Genomic DNA, 14,976 nt, shown 5'->3' with positions numbered 1-14,976 from the left:
ACCTCAGTTCTTTAGAGGCACTGAACACAGTACCTGTGTCTCAGACTCCAGGAGTCTAAGTGGCAGCTAGAAAGTGACTAATGACATAATATTTTCTTCCTTTACTTTTTTTTTTTTTTCCTCTTAAATTTCTTCTTTGCCCAGAAGGATTTTAAATGCAGTGGGGCCAGAAGTTAAGACTCCTGACACTCAGTCCCTGCAGCTTTAAGGGACACCCTCAGTCACACAGCCAGCCTGCACACACCAAACATGCCAAATTTCTTTTTCCAGATTTCACTTTCTTCAGCAAAAAGCTCTATGATCTTCTTGTGACAGAAGAGTGTCTTCTAGAAACTATCCACAAGCAAGAAGCACATGAACTCACAAAGACTGTGTCTGGCCACAAATGCACATGATGGTGGGCATACAGAGCATTGCCACCACTGCAAACAACTGTGACTCACCTGCAGGGCAGAGCATGTGGGACCAGGATCGCCTTGAGCCAAAAATCAGCTCTGGGTTGGAGTCAGTTCAAATTCCTCTGTCTCCCACCTGCTGTCTATTTTTATACACTGTACACCACTGCAAACTTATCTTGTGCAGCCTGGCAGAGAAAGAACTTAATTTGCAGGTCAAAGCAGACCACATCCTGCACTGTGCACCCCAAATTCTCCTACAACAGCAAAGGTAAGGAAGGGCAGCTCTTCTTTTCTAAAACTTTTTTAAACTAAGTCTGAAATATCACTAAATTCAGTACTTTATAGTGGTTGCAATTCAAGATATCTCCTACACTTTCCCTCACCCATCTAGAAAACATCTTGCTTATCTTAGCAAACACATCAATTATGTTCAGGGTGTCTTAAGTTCTTGCAGCTTTTTACCCTGTTTATCATTTACTTGTCTGTTATCTTTTAAAAATTGGTAATACAGGGCTTCATGCACTTATAGCCTGCAAACGATGAAGCTGCAGGGATCACTTTTGCCTCTTCAAGAGCCAGAAGCCAGGAAAGCATACATAGACACAGAGGAGTTTTCTTATGGGTAACTGGAGAGTCTCCAACATGCTGTCCATCTGCACACTAATGACAAGTGTGTGCCCCCTCAGAGACATCAACTACAGACAGTGTAAACACCAGGAGGGTTAATCCACCTGTTTTCCCCAAATGTTAGTACAGATTTTCTACTCTGCCCTTGACAGATTTCTTCAGTGACAATCTGTGCTGTTTTGTTTCAAAAACATCTTCCTTACCATGATCATCAAGAAGCACAGAGCACACACAATATACTCATGTCAGCCCTTATTGACACTGAATCTCTTTAATAAGTAGTGAGAAAAAGTTTAAAATGTCTCATGTCTTGGAAAATTAAATTTTGCAATTCTCAATTGCTGATTTACATGTCTTACCCAGTCTCTGTGGCACCAACGTAATTGGCCCTGGCCTGTGTTCTTTCTTCCACTGCTCCAGGTCATCGAGTTCTTTCTTAGCAACTGAGCAGGTATAAAAAGAAATAAATATATGGAAGTTAGAGGAATACTAAAAAGCAGTCATTACTGCTAATTGCATGTAATCCTGAAGACCATCCAGGAACCAACTTGGTTCTCAAGAGATGCAGAAACCCTCACAAGAGGTTACGCAGTCACTGCAATAATTAGCTAATAGGGCAAACATTTTCCCTAATTTGAGACTGTAATGGTGAGCAAACCTAGGACTCAACCCCAGAAGTAAAGCCAAAACCAGCTAGGAGACTGCTAATAGACTGCTTTTTAACCCCTGGGAACCTACAGGTAAGTGCCACAGTATTTACTCCTGCAGGTAAAATAGAAATTGTTACGATGAAGATGTTACTGCTGCATAAAGGGAAATCCTTGTGGTGTAATGCTCCCCAGCAGGGAAATGAAAAGCAATTTTCCCTCCCAACCACATGCCCCCTAAATAAAAACAGGAGGAATGCATGAATCAGCTTCAAATTAAGACACTTCAACACAGGCACCCACATGTGAGATGGGCAGCAAGCTCCCAGTGTAGTCAGTGCAAGTCAATACAGCCGGGGTGCAGCCATATGCTCTGGGATGGCTGATTTAACTTCTCTCTTTGTCGACTGACAGAGAGGAAAACACAACAATTCCTTTGAATAGCAAGGCCAACAAAGCCTATGGAAATAGGAGCTGTGTTTTACTCTAGCACTTCAGTTGCTCTAGGAGCTTATTTCACTCTTACTAACTGTGTATCCCAATGGCTATGGCTATTGCAGGCTAACACCAGCCTGCCTCTAAGAGGATAAAACCAGTATTTGGGTAAGCATCTAAAGAGACCCAAAAGACAGAGAATAGCTTTTTATTTCACCTTTAAAACAAGCATTTAAGTAAAGACTGCACCCAGCGAGGTCCTATTTCTGCCAGCGTCCAAGACAGAAATACTTGACATGCTTCAGACTTTTCATATTGGGACCATAAAGTGAAAACAGATCTTTATTAGGGCAGCAGCACCTTTGCTGTTAACATCACAGTCAGGTCTAAGCTGATCTGCTGCTATTCTTCCTTCAAAAAGATTATAGTTTGGTTCATGATGAGCCAATTTTCTTTCTTGCAACCAAAGGAAACCTAACCCATACCAGCCTGCTGGTAAAGCATTTCAGCCAAACTCACAATGTTTGAGAAGAAAGGATTTCATTGTACTGTTTTCTCAAGGACTCAAGACATGAGAAGTGCCGACTCACATTCCTTCAGCTTTCATGTCTTGCATGAATCAATGACCAGATGTGTAGGACTGTTGTGTTCAATCAGTCACATCTGCATACAGAATTTATTTCACACCTGACTCTGGCTGTAACTTTACCAATAAAAGATTTCAACATGTGCCTGATCTTTCTGGTAGAGGTTCAGGGTGTTCCTGCTTAGCTACTTTCACCAGCAACACTCAAAGCTAAGAAAAAGTCAACATATATCCACAAATACTTTCCACCTAAAATTACTTTTACCAGCTTCAGTAGAAGAACCACACTCACTCACTCACTACCTACACTCAAATGCATGTTCAAGAACCAACAGTGTCTGCAGTTGCTTTTGTTTCCACATGGGAGTATTTTCAAAAATATTTCTTATTTATATTTTTGTTATTTCTCCTCCTAACCCTGAGACTGTGCAAAGTTCCCCAATATGAATTCAATCCTGTATAAGTTATATAGAGCTAATTCCAGCATAGTCTTGCAGAAGCCATCTTGAACAACTCCTGCACTGAAATTACCAAAACCCTTCTAAACAAGATTTATTCTGCATGAAGTGAAGCCAGATGATGAGTCACTCCTAAGAAAAGCTACATGATCATGGAGAATGCTCATAGCATTGGCATTACTGTCATATCTGTACACATAAAAGCATTGTCAAAATGAGAATAAAAATTGCAAGAGCAATAAAATGTTAAAATACCAAATTTATTCAAGTAGAAATAGTGTATTATGACATTAGACAACTCAACTTACTTTGCTGCAACTGTTTTCTTCTGGTTTCATTTGGAGTTACCAAGACATATGGGCCAACACTAAAATGAAAGAATACACTCTTATTTTCCCTGTTCACAAAAAATCAGAACTAGAAAGTGTTCCTTCATCACCAAAGTCAGTTTTGTGTTGTTGTAGCAAACAACTTCATTGAAAAACTAGTATTTATTCTGATTCAGCTCTTTAGGAATTTTTGGTAAGTACTCTAGGAATACTTGTTATGTTTGTAATTGGCAGCAGATACCAAGCATAATATTTTCAGGAACTTTTAGCATAGTCTTTGCTGTTCTTATTCCAGTCTTACTCTAGACTGCTGACCTCAAATCTCATACATTTCAAATCAAATCACTTCCTTGAATCAAAATGTTCCATGTGGAAGACCACTGTCTACTGGGAAGAGCACCAGTGCTGGCAGTCCCACCCCTTACCTTGTGGGCACCAAGCACCTTGTGGACTTAAGCAGTCTGCCCAAAAGTTGTCCAAGGAGTGTGCAAAGTCACACTGTTTGTGATGGACCCAGATGACTTACTCTCAGCCTGAGCCTCAGTTTCCTTGTCAGCCTTTCATTTTCAGGCACCAGAAATTCCTTGGACATATTCATCTTGCTGTCACGCCTAAGGTGTGACTCACTGAATCAGGACAAGGGGCCTGTTTTGCCAGACAATTCAAAATGCAGTTGCTGTCTCAAGGAGCTATCAATCTAATGTGACAGCAAAGAGGCAAGCCAGGGTTCAGAGTGTATTAAGAGACTCGAGGTGATCAAAAGAGTGATGAAAGCATGTCAGTTCCACTTGGAGAAGACAAAGGGTTTTATCTCCATGGTGTATTGTGTGAGTAGGAGTTTACACGGCTCCCACTTAGCAGAAGCTGTGCTATGGGGGTGCAGGTTTACCAGAAATGCACTAAGCAGCAGTTGGCCCCACACATCAGAGCCTTGGCAGGGTTTTATATGCATGTGTGGGCACAAATATTTCATCTGGCTTCATTGCAGGGAAAGCACAAGGAGAAGAACAGCTAGCAAAGAGTAATTAGGGGTGAAGGCTGAGCCTCTTCAGGAAGGGCCACAGGGAGTGGCTAGAGGACAAACCAGTAAGCAGAGAGAGAAGTTGGCAGTGGAAGAGTAATGAAACAATAAGACCCAAGACTAAGGCTTAAAAGGGGAATGAAAATCATGCAAAGAGATCAAAGTGCCCAAAGCTGCCTGCTGCCGTATCACTGTAATTCAGGGTTTGGTAAGAGAGTATTTATATCCAATTACCTCTTTCTCTTTGAAGACTTATTCTAGGAGGCTGTGGATTAATTTATGAGATTAAACTAGTAAAGATAGAGCCGTGAGCTTTAATGGTGCCATTTAATATGATCTTTTCCCTTTCTGCCGGCATACTCTGGTGCCCCCGAGACGGTGAGGCTGCTCTGCACGTCTCCACCAGATCCCAGACCCTCAAAGGCTGGAGTGAAGAGTGCAGCAATGCCCCAGTGGCATTCACCACACAGCTGCAAACATTACTTAAAAGAAGCTTTGACAACACATCTCGCTTATGGCATAACAACATCAGTGATGTTGTTTCAGATTTTTCTCTATTTGATTGAGTGGTAGCATTTCCAATTTATCCCAAAGTGCCTTTAAGAAGCTGCTACACAATGTATCTGTCTCAAGACTTTTTTATAGCTTTTGTTTTTGTTTCAGATATTAAGATCATATTTCTCTCAAGTTCATACACAAAAATTATTAAGTACATTTTAAACTCCCCTCCCTTCCCTTTGGCAGTGATAAAAGTGGCTGAAATTGTGGGTTTCAATGCTACATATCTTCCTCTCCCAAAAATCAATCAGTGTATCTAAGATATCACGCTGCTTCACAGCACTAGAGGGCAGAAGAGTTTTTATACCATGTACTTTGATGACTTCAAACAGCATTTGTCTGGTTGATTTGTTTTAAGTTATAATCAATTTTTTAAAAAAAGATCTCAGCTTGTGTGAACATGTATGAGAAATCACGGTATCAAATCTAGCCCTTTTGCCATTTGCTTTATCTGCTGCTGCTTTTTGGCTGGAAGGCTCAGACCCCAGGAAGCCAGGTGGGGGCCACTCTTCTGGTACCTGACCGTGGCCTCATCATCAGTACCTCAGAAGGACTGCACATGAAATACAGCAAAGATCAATCAGTTTACCAAAGAGTAGAGGTGACAGTGCATTTACCATCTGTTTCCCAGAGAGCAGATTAAGAGTTGTTGTGTTTAAAACAGTGTTTATTTAAAAGCAAAATTAATTTCCATTTTATTGAAATAAAGGCAAAGAAAGTGAGGATGCCAAGTCTTCAGAAGGGGAGGGAAGGGGAGAACAGGACACCATCTTTTCTTTGACTTTTATCTAATGCTTTGTTTTATATATTATTAGAAATAATAATTAAAAAAAAAAAAAAGGCAGGGGGGAGCATTGTTGAGTTCATCTAACTTTATAGTATTCACCTTGGTCTCTGGAAAGATATGCCAGAGTGTGGGTTTGGGTACTGGGATTAGGAATGGCCTTAAGCTGAAGGAGGGCATGTTTAGGTCAGATACTAGAAAGAAATTCTTTACTAGCAGGGTGATGTGGCACTGGCACAAGTTGCCCAGAGATGTTGTGAATTTCCCATCCTTGGAAGTGTTTAAGACCAGGTTGGATGGGGCTCTGAATAGCCTGGTCTAGTGGGAGGATTCTGGCTCATGGCAGGGGTGCTGGAACTAGATGACCTTTAAGGTCTCTTAAAGAATCATTCCATGATTCTCTGATCAGGGGGAAGTGCCTTGGTAAATTTCTTGTGTGAGGGGTGAAAGTCAGCATCCAAGCTGGTTCCTTGCCTTTTAACCCTACAGGAGAGGAAGCCAAATGAGCTGTTGCCTGAGAAACTCCACCTGCCCTACCAGCTCTAAAATCTGCACCTAATATTCCTTATTTTCTTCTCTTTTTTGAAGGAAAGAAAGCTAATGCAAAAACCCACTACCAGCTTTCACCTTGTGTTTTTATCCAGTTTGCAGGGTATTTTATGTCATTTCTTTGTTCAGGCAAAACCTCTGATCCATTTAAGCCTATAAAACCTGCTACAGCCTGTCAATTTAATATTCCAGTCAGTTTCTGGGTTGCCACAGTAGCCATAAGTCTGGAGCAAATTATCCTACTTACCTGGGGAGCAATTAAGGAAATGTGAAGATTTGAAGCTATCAGTGGTGTGCAGAATTTTGTGCTTTATACCAATACATGAACTGCTTCAAAATCCACAGACAGAAAAGATGATAAAGAATTTAACTTTACAGTTTCCCCAATAATGACTCTAATTGTTATAAGACTTAAGCCTACCTTTGAGGTAGGGTTGTTTTATAAATACAAATAGAGAAGTCACTGGAAGGGGGAGAAAGAACATCTTACCCCAGTTATAGCTCTTCAAAAAGGAAAAATCATCTTCTGCCTTTATGGATCATATTAATCTTGCTGAGTGTTTTTGTTTTATTTTCTCTGTAGAAAATGGGAATGTATTGACTCATTACACAGACTGAACAGATATTAATGAGAGTAAGAAAGTTATAACCCAATAAGAGAATGTATCTATATTGAAATTTAAAAAAAAAAAAAATGAACCTCCTATGATTTTTCAAGCAGATACACATAATATACCACAGTTGTGGGATTATAAATGCCTATGTTTCAATATATTTTTGTGGTTTAACCCCAGTCAGTAACCAGGCACCACATAGCTGCTCGCTCACTCTGCCCCTCATGGGATGGGATGGAGAATTAGAAGGGTTAAAGTGAGAAAATTAATGGATTGAGATAAAGACAGTTTAACAGGTAAAGCAAAAGCTGCACACACAAGCAAAGCAGGAATGGATTCACCACTTCCCATGGTCAGGCAGGTGTTCAGCCATCCCCAGGAAGGCAGGGCTCCACCACACATCATGGTGACTCGGGAAGACAAACTCCACCACTTTTTACATCTCACCCCTCCTTCTGCTTCCCCCAGCTATGTAGGCTGAGCATGATGCCATATATTATGGGATACACCTCTGCCAGATGGGGTCAGCTCTCACAACTTCCTGCGCACCCCCTGCCCTCTCTCTGGCGGGATGGCGTGAGAGACAGAAAAGCCCCTGACTCAGTGCCAGCCCTGCTCAGCAATAACAAAACATCTCTGTGTTATCAACACACTTTCAGCCACAAATCCAAACTATAGCTCCATAGCAGCTACTGTGAAGAAAATAAGCTCTACTCCAGCCAAAACTAGCACATACAGAGATATAAAACATTTCAGTCAGGAGAAACATGCAATACAGTCACAGATAATCTGTAATGATAGTTTACACTTTGAGTGATCAGTAACATTAAGAACAACATGTCTGAAAACTTAAATTTTGAATCATATGTGTAAGTGTACTCTCTTAATTAGGACACAATTCTCAAGGACACCTCTTCAGTGCTTTAGAGGCATGGGCAATAGCAACTTTTGTTCTACTTTCTTTCAAGTTGGTATAAAATAGTTTATTTCTAAAATTGAAAAAACACACGAGGACTACTGTTCACCGGTAATTGTTTTTGCAGAGCTGTACTCTTCAGTTTTTCCTCAAGTCCACTCCAGCCATCTATCTACCACAGGAGAGATACTCAAATAAAGTGAGAATTGTTTAAAGAGTTACAAAAGGAATGGGTGTTATAAACTATTTCCAGTTCCACTGTGTTTTGTACTGTGGGTGCATTGATACATGAATGTCACAGAGCTGAAAGCCAAATATCTTGCTCTGTTGGGCAGAGTACTCTGCATAACAGACAGAAAATAAGGAGAATGAAGTTGGAGAGCAACAAAATGACTAAAGCTTGGGAAGGAGGCATGGGCAGATTCAGTCAGAGGAGGGACCTAGAGAAAGATGTGGGTGAGATACTGCATTAGATAGTATGTTAAGACTGAATTTAAAAGAGGAAAGAGATCAAACTGCCAAAGCAAACTCTTGAATTTCCTTCAAAGATACACTAAGCTGAACTTTGCATTCATTTATCAGGAATTGTTTTAAGAGCTGTCAAGTCCACACCACCACAAAGTATTGTTTTCACGGAAGTTCCCATGCCTGATGGAGCAGCCACATGCTGCTGAGCAGCACAGAAGCTGCCAAATTAAAGGGCTACAAGATGCCAAATCCCAGCAAGCAGATAACTATCCTGTAGGTATCCCTATTTTGCAATGCACACGCAGCCAGATGCTAATGATAATTGACAGCCACAACTCTAGACCTCAGCTGAGCAATATGCTCTGTGTCCCGGCAGTGCCATAAGCAGAGCTCTGGGAGAGTGTACAAACCTTACATGCAAGCCTGAGGCTCTGGCTTTCCATCTTTATCAGTGGCATCATCTTACCAGTTTGCAGCTCAGAGACAAAAGTGATTTACTGGGGCTTAGCATTACACACTGTCTGATTTATCCTCACTGCACATGTGCTCTTAACACGAGAGGCAGAAAATGGATTACATTAGCAGGAAATGTTTATCACCAAAAGTCTACCTCCATGGATTTTGTCCTGTGTTTGCCACAGGCTAGGAATGCACTTAATTAACACAGTTCAAAAGATGTCTGAAAGATTATTAAACCAGGGTTACTCACTTCTGTATCTGGTCCCTTTCATTAAGAACAGACAACATTTTTGGCATTGTGAGGATTAAAGCAAAGAGTTAAATCCTGAAGAAGTGAACTTACAGGGGTGAAGAGTGAGAAGGGAGAGGGCAGCAGAGAGCAGCCCAGGAGAAAGTAAGAGTCCGGAATCTGCAGGAAAGAAATAGACCTGAGGTTCTGCTGTTACCCACATGCTTATACAGAAATTCCTGAAGTGGAAATTTTGTCAAAAGACTAAAACTGAAACTTGGAACTGAATTTCCAACAGTTTAGATGAGGCTCAGACTCAGCAGCTTGTTGTGATCTTAGCACATCAGAAAGAAGGGCAGGTGCTTCATCCAGTACTCTGTTTTGGACAATCTCATCCAACTTCTGAAGATCCAAGGAAATTGCCACCCTGAGGGATCAAGTCAGGGAGCCAAGGGGTACATAGGCCTCAGCCAAACTTGGCTCACAGCACAGCTTTCTCTCCTCTGAAAACACTAATGTGCCATTAGTCAGCCTGTGCTCGTGGTCAGATTACACCAAAGGGGCAGAGCTCACTGTGGCAGGGCTGCAGATCAGCATCAGACCCAGCAAAGTCTAGAAAAGTCAGGCATGGCCATGCTCGTGCTGTCCCCACGTGCTAGAGCAGCTCAGCTCCCTCAGTGCAGCTCAGAGTCCGGGATGCAGGGAGAGGGATGTAGGCATGTAGGGAGCATGCAAGAGCCAGCAGGAGCACCTGGTAATCACTAGCCTGAGGAGCATGGAGCATCATACGTGGGCAGGCCAGGCGCTGGGCTTGGCAGCACCAAGTGCTGAGCAGAGCTCTCCCCTGCAGAGGCGTGCATGTGTTGCACGTCAGGCGTGCCAGCGTGCCTGAAGAGCTCAGCAGGTCAGATGCTGTATCACACCAACATTGAGATCTGAGCTAGTAGCATGTTCATCTCTGCTTCCCGCTTCTTCTCTTTTCAACAATGTATTTCCTCCTTTGCATCAGAGAATTTGTCCTTTCATTGCCCCTGCCCAAAAGCAGCATCCTCCCATACACTCCTTATTCATTACCTTGCCACAGCTCCTCATCAAGTTATGCATCAAGAGAACATGTCAGGACTTGTGCAAAGCAAGCTCTTCCAAAATATCTTCTAATACAGAATTTCGAAGGACTTCCTTCCCTCCCCCAAGCATTATATGGAACAGCAATTCCCCCCATCCAGACTGACAGTATAGTTATTGTCTTACATATACCCTGCCACCAATCCTGTGCCTGGAGAAAATGCTGGCTACTGACCACAGTGAAGCTGGGCATCTCTGAAGCACTCCACTGGGCTGTAAACATTAGTACACCAATCTGAAAGACAGGGTTGGGAGACTTCTCCTGTGCAGCAAATGGAGAGCTAAACTCTGAACAGATTCTCCATAATTCAAATTACCTGTCTTGCACCCCCACCAGTGGCTGGGCAGTGGGCAGAACAAGTATTTTGCTAAAAATCCACCTACAGTTTTGTAGACTAACATTTTTTTTTTTTTTATTTTAAAGAAACACTAGTTCATGAAAGAAAAAAAAAATCAGAACTGCTAAGTATAGTCTGTCAGCAATAGGATGAGGGGTCTTATAACACCATAGATATTTTGGCTCTGATAGATTTGGCTCCAGTGGTCAAAGAACACAATTTCTTGAGTCAAGAAATCTAGAAGTTTGCTCTCCTTTCAAACAAAATGATGAGGGACTGTTACCAGCTGTGTAGCAATATATCTTCAGGCTTTATTATTTTGAATTTCAGTTTTTAATGGATTTTACCAGAACCAATATTATTCTTGGCAGCTTTAAAGGCGCTAAAGGCAGACTGCTGAATGGGGGCAGCAGTTTCTTTTTCAGGCACTAGCTATAGTTCACCCTCTAATTTCCCCACTTTCCTCCACCTTTCTTCTGTACAGACTTTTGTTTCTGAATAGGTATGAACGGGGGCAATTTGGGAATTCGCTTTCTACAAGTTAATTTCATGGCACTTAGCAGACAAAGTGAAGCCACTTAAATGCAAGATTATTATTATAAGCCGTTTCAAGCTCTTGTCGTGCTGGTGACTTTTTTCTCCATGGCCTGAAACCACATTATAACTGGATGGGGATGTGCAAGGTGTGACTTCAATTTTGCATTTGAACATTTTTCTTAATTAGGACCATTTTATCACCCTTGATCACCCTTGACACATCATATAAGGGCTTTCCCAAAGCAAAACTATCTAAACTCTAATACCAACTGCCCACCTTGCATTTTTAATAGTCCAGTTTGAATATCAAGTACTGAACAGGACTGCAACATGCTACACCCCACACATATTTCATGTGTCCAATCTAAACAGAAGGTCCTCTAATCTGACCATAAGATGCTCCTGAGATGTTTTCCCACTCCCAATTCCTCTCACAGCCTGAGACAGAGAGTTTGCACTGAAACAATTCACACAGAGCCTTCAAAAGAGACTCCAACTCCTGCTTTGCTGGCAGCAAAATCATACCCCTGTCTGTTTCCAAAAAATAGCAAGCAGAAGCTGGAATAGAGACACTACTTGGCGCAGAGGTATCCTGTTTGGGCCCCTCATGTTACCTCTGCTATGCATATTCCAGAAATCCTTTAGTAATGCTAGTCTGTGCTTTTTTTTTTTCTCATACCGTCACCCTGTAACTGCATCTCTCCAATTGCTCTTGTTATCCCAGAGCCTGAAAACCTGGACCATTCTGAGGGTGTCCAGTATTTTAAAGGTCATATTAAAATGGGTGGGTTGAGTCTGCTTTATCACTGGTAAAATATTTTAATCTGAAATCTTTCTTGAAATGTAGCTTGAGAAAGTACAAACAAATAATTAGTGAAACAATTTTTTAAAAAGAATAAAGATCTCCACTGTTCTGTTTCAGTATTTCAGATGCTTCCTTCTCCTTGTTAGTTAACGAAATTGAAGTTTAAGTGGCTTCATCCCATTCAAACTGTCAGGTAGCATCTCCCTTCTAAAGGGAAGGATGCAAACCCCACTCTCATTCACTTCATTTTTTATTACAGTATTAGTTTCCCTCTCATATTACATGGTTTCTATTTCAGCCTGCCTTTCCCTCATCCCTCTTCTCATTAACTGAATACTAATGCAGACTTTCATTTGTACATCCAAGATTTAGGAACTAATTCTTTGTTAGAACTTTATGAAGACATAGAGAGAATATTTTCACATAGCTGAAAATACTACAGTGGATGCACAACTGCTTTATGTCTGCAAGAATCATGTCAGATGAAAGAGGGAACAGGGATTTATGTGATTATATGTGCTCTGGCCTTAAATTCTGCAGGGAGCTCTGGCAAACCAATTGATTGATTATTCACCTAACCTTTACCAGGGGACTTGTATGCCAGACAAACTGGGTAAACACAGTCATGCCAATGGGAAAACTCCCACTAGCACTGCTGCCCACTCCTCCCCCTGAAAAAAAAAACCCCAAACTTCAACAAAATGCACACATCACAGCTACATAAACAAACTGGGGCTGTCCTTGCTCTGCTGTAGATACCTGGCACTGTGAGAGCAGGCAAGAGAGAGAATTTTTCATATTTGAAAGTGGCAGAAAATAAACAGACTGTAACTAAGGAATTGTTGTTTGCTCTCCTGAAAGTCAATCATTAAAGCGCTGATGGATTTTAAAGGGACTCAGCTTTTAATAGTCCCTCTATCATTACTACCCAACAGGCAAGCATTCCTGGGTTTCAATGGAAAGCTACTGATCTCTGCTCACCATCAGCTGCCTGCCACCTCCTCCAGAGGTGGCTCCACCTTCTTCACCCAGAAAGAAGGGAAAGGAAACTGAAACAGTTTGCGGTTTTGCCAGCTGCCCTTTGAAAGACGGAAGAAAAAAAAGGAAGCTAAGCAAAATCAGCACATAACAATAATAATAATCTTAGCATTATATGCATAAGAACTCAGAAAAATCACATATGGTAAAAAGGAATAAACACTTAGCTATGGTCATCTAAGTATATTTGTATTAAACACACATGCATAAAACACACACACACAAACACACACATACAGAGCTTTCCATTTCTGTTCTATATTGTATCTGCAAGACACAGCTTGTACAGGTTATCTCAGGACTGTCACTGGAAAGCAAGAGAGGGACTAAGCATAGATTCCAATAAATCACCAAATGCTGAAGCTTTGGTTTTAGTTTTGTGAGCATGAAGTTCCTGGAAGCTGTTCTGTGTCCTTGACTGCATTCAGAGCAGTGTTGGAATGCAGCCTACATCTATCTCTTAAGCCAAAGTAAGTATTTTTAGACTTTCCAGGATGAAATATTAGGAGATACAGAAAACAGGGAGCTAGAACCAGATTTGAAATTTCACTTTGAAAAAAGATGCCAAGAAACTTTGAAAAAAGATGCCAGACATCAGGCATGCCAGTATCCAAGGTACAGACCTGGCCACATGCTGTCAAGAAGCCTGTCAGAACAACTCAGGTCCCATGCAGGAAGCTCCAAGGAGATGACAACATGCTGCTTGTGCGCTCAGCCACTTTCAGGCTCTCTGTAAAGTATTTTCACCTGTAAAGGTGTACTCCTCGAGTAAGCTGGAGAACAGGCACCCAATGCAGGTAAATCACAGTCAGGCTCCTTGTTACTTACTACTGCTTTTGCTGCTGCTGGTGCACTGATGCTTGGCCTCGTTGTTTCCCTCCAGATGCTGTCAGCTCCTGGGTGTTTTCATCCTTCTCCGTTTCATTGTTGCCATGCCAAGGGTTACTCTGAGAGGAAGAAGGAGTGTTGAAGGCAGTAGCTGCCCTGTACCTGCTGCCTTCCTTCCATCCTCCAACCCCAGACATGGTTTTGTAAGTATCTTGCCTTGACAGAAACCAGTATTGCTGCTACAGCTAGGGGAATACTCAAAACTTTAGAGTTGCCAGAAATCAGTTTTGATTCCTGGTAAACTCCTCCCCTTCCTGAAATTTGGGCTGGCAGGCATGCCGATACATGTACTGGTTTCTGAGGCATCCACCAGCTGAAGCTCAAGTTTCATCTTCTCAATCACAGAGCCCAGGAAGACAGGGGTCACAGGGTGACAGCAAAGCTGATCTGCACTAATAAACCAGGTGACAACAGTTTGTGCAGAAGTATGGGGAGGTCTGACATATATTTCTGATATATTTCTGACATATAAAAGTTTAATAGTAATAAAATGGTTATAAAAATAGTAATAAAATTATAGTAATACAAATTTGGACAATTAGGCAATTAGGATTAGGACAATACGAGACAATACAAATGAAGGGTCTGGGTACCTTTTTCTGGATTTTTTTAACCCAGCACTTCCCTATGACAGAGGGAATAACTCTTGGGGGTGTTATTACCCACTCCTGAAGGTGAAGGTAATGCAGGTTCTTGTTAATAAATCTCTTGGGGCAGATTAGAGTGAAAAAATACCAAATGATCAGTGTTAGCATATATATATATATATATATATAGTGAAAAACACCAATCACTTGTTTTTAAAACTTTAAAAGTTTAATAGTAATAAAATGGTTATAAAAATAGTAATAAAATTATAGTAATACAAATTTGGACAATTAGGCAATTAGGATTAGGACAATACGAGACAATACAAATGAAGGGTCTGGGTACCTTTTTCTGGGCAAAATAAGCCTGAAAAAGGACACATTAACAGAGGACTAACTCTTAAAAGCAACAGCCTGTTGCATGTTCATGCATCTCATACATGATGCATAAATTCCATTCAAACAAAGGATTCTGTCTGGTCAGTGTCAACTTCCTCCTCTTAATGAGTGAGCAAGGAAGAAGTTCGTTTCTTCTGATAAGGGAGCAATAAATTCTTTTTCTCTGAAAGATTTAGGTGTC

The 14,976-nt window shown here is 41.3% G+C and overlaps 1 protein-coding gene across 1 annotated transcript in view; it reads right to left on the bottom strand.

Moving 5' to 3' along the window:
• Nucleotides 1–13,993, bottom strand: part of EPSTI1 (epithelial stromal interaction 1) — a 49,253-nt gene extending 35,260 nt beyond the window's left edge. The window contains exons 1-3 of the mRNA XM_041467024.1: nucleotides 13,750–13,993; nucleotides 3,460–3,518; nucleotides 1,385–1,468 (exon numbers count right to left, since the gene is read on the bottom strand). Of these exons, the coding sequence (XP_041322958.1) occupies nucleotides 1,385–1,468; nucleotides 3,460–3,518; nucleotides 13,750–13,946 (340 nt within the window). The 5' untranslated portion in view covers nucleotides 13,947–13,993. The remainder of the gene's footprint in view (nucleotides 1–1,384; nucleotides 1,469–3,459; nucleotides 3,519–13,749) is intronic.
• Nucleotides 13,994–14,976: the final 983 nt, after the last annotated feature.

Source organism: Pyrgilauda ruficollis, unplaced genomic scaffold (assembly GCF_017590135.1).
Source record: "Pyrgilauda ruficollis isolate IOZ18807 unplaced genomic scaffold, ASM1759013v1 scaffold20, whole genome shotgun sequence".
Classification (NCBI taxonomy): domain Eukaryota; kingdom Metazoa; phylum Chordata; class Aves; order Passeriformes; family Passeridae; genus Pyrgilauda; species Pyrgilauda ruficollis.
The sequence above is the reverse complement of the archived record's forward strand: the minus strand, read 5'-3'. Positions and strand labels throughout refer to the sequence as shown.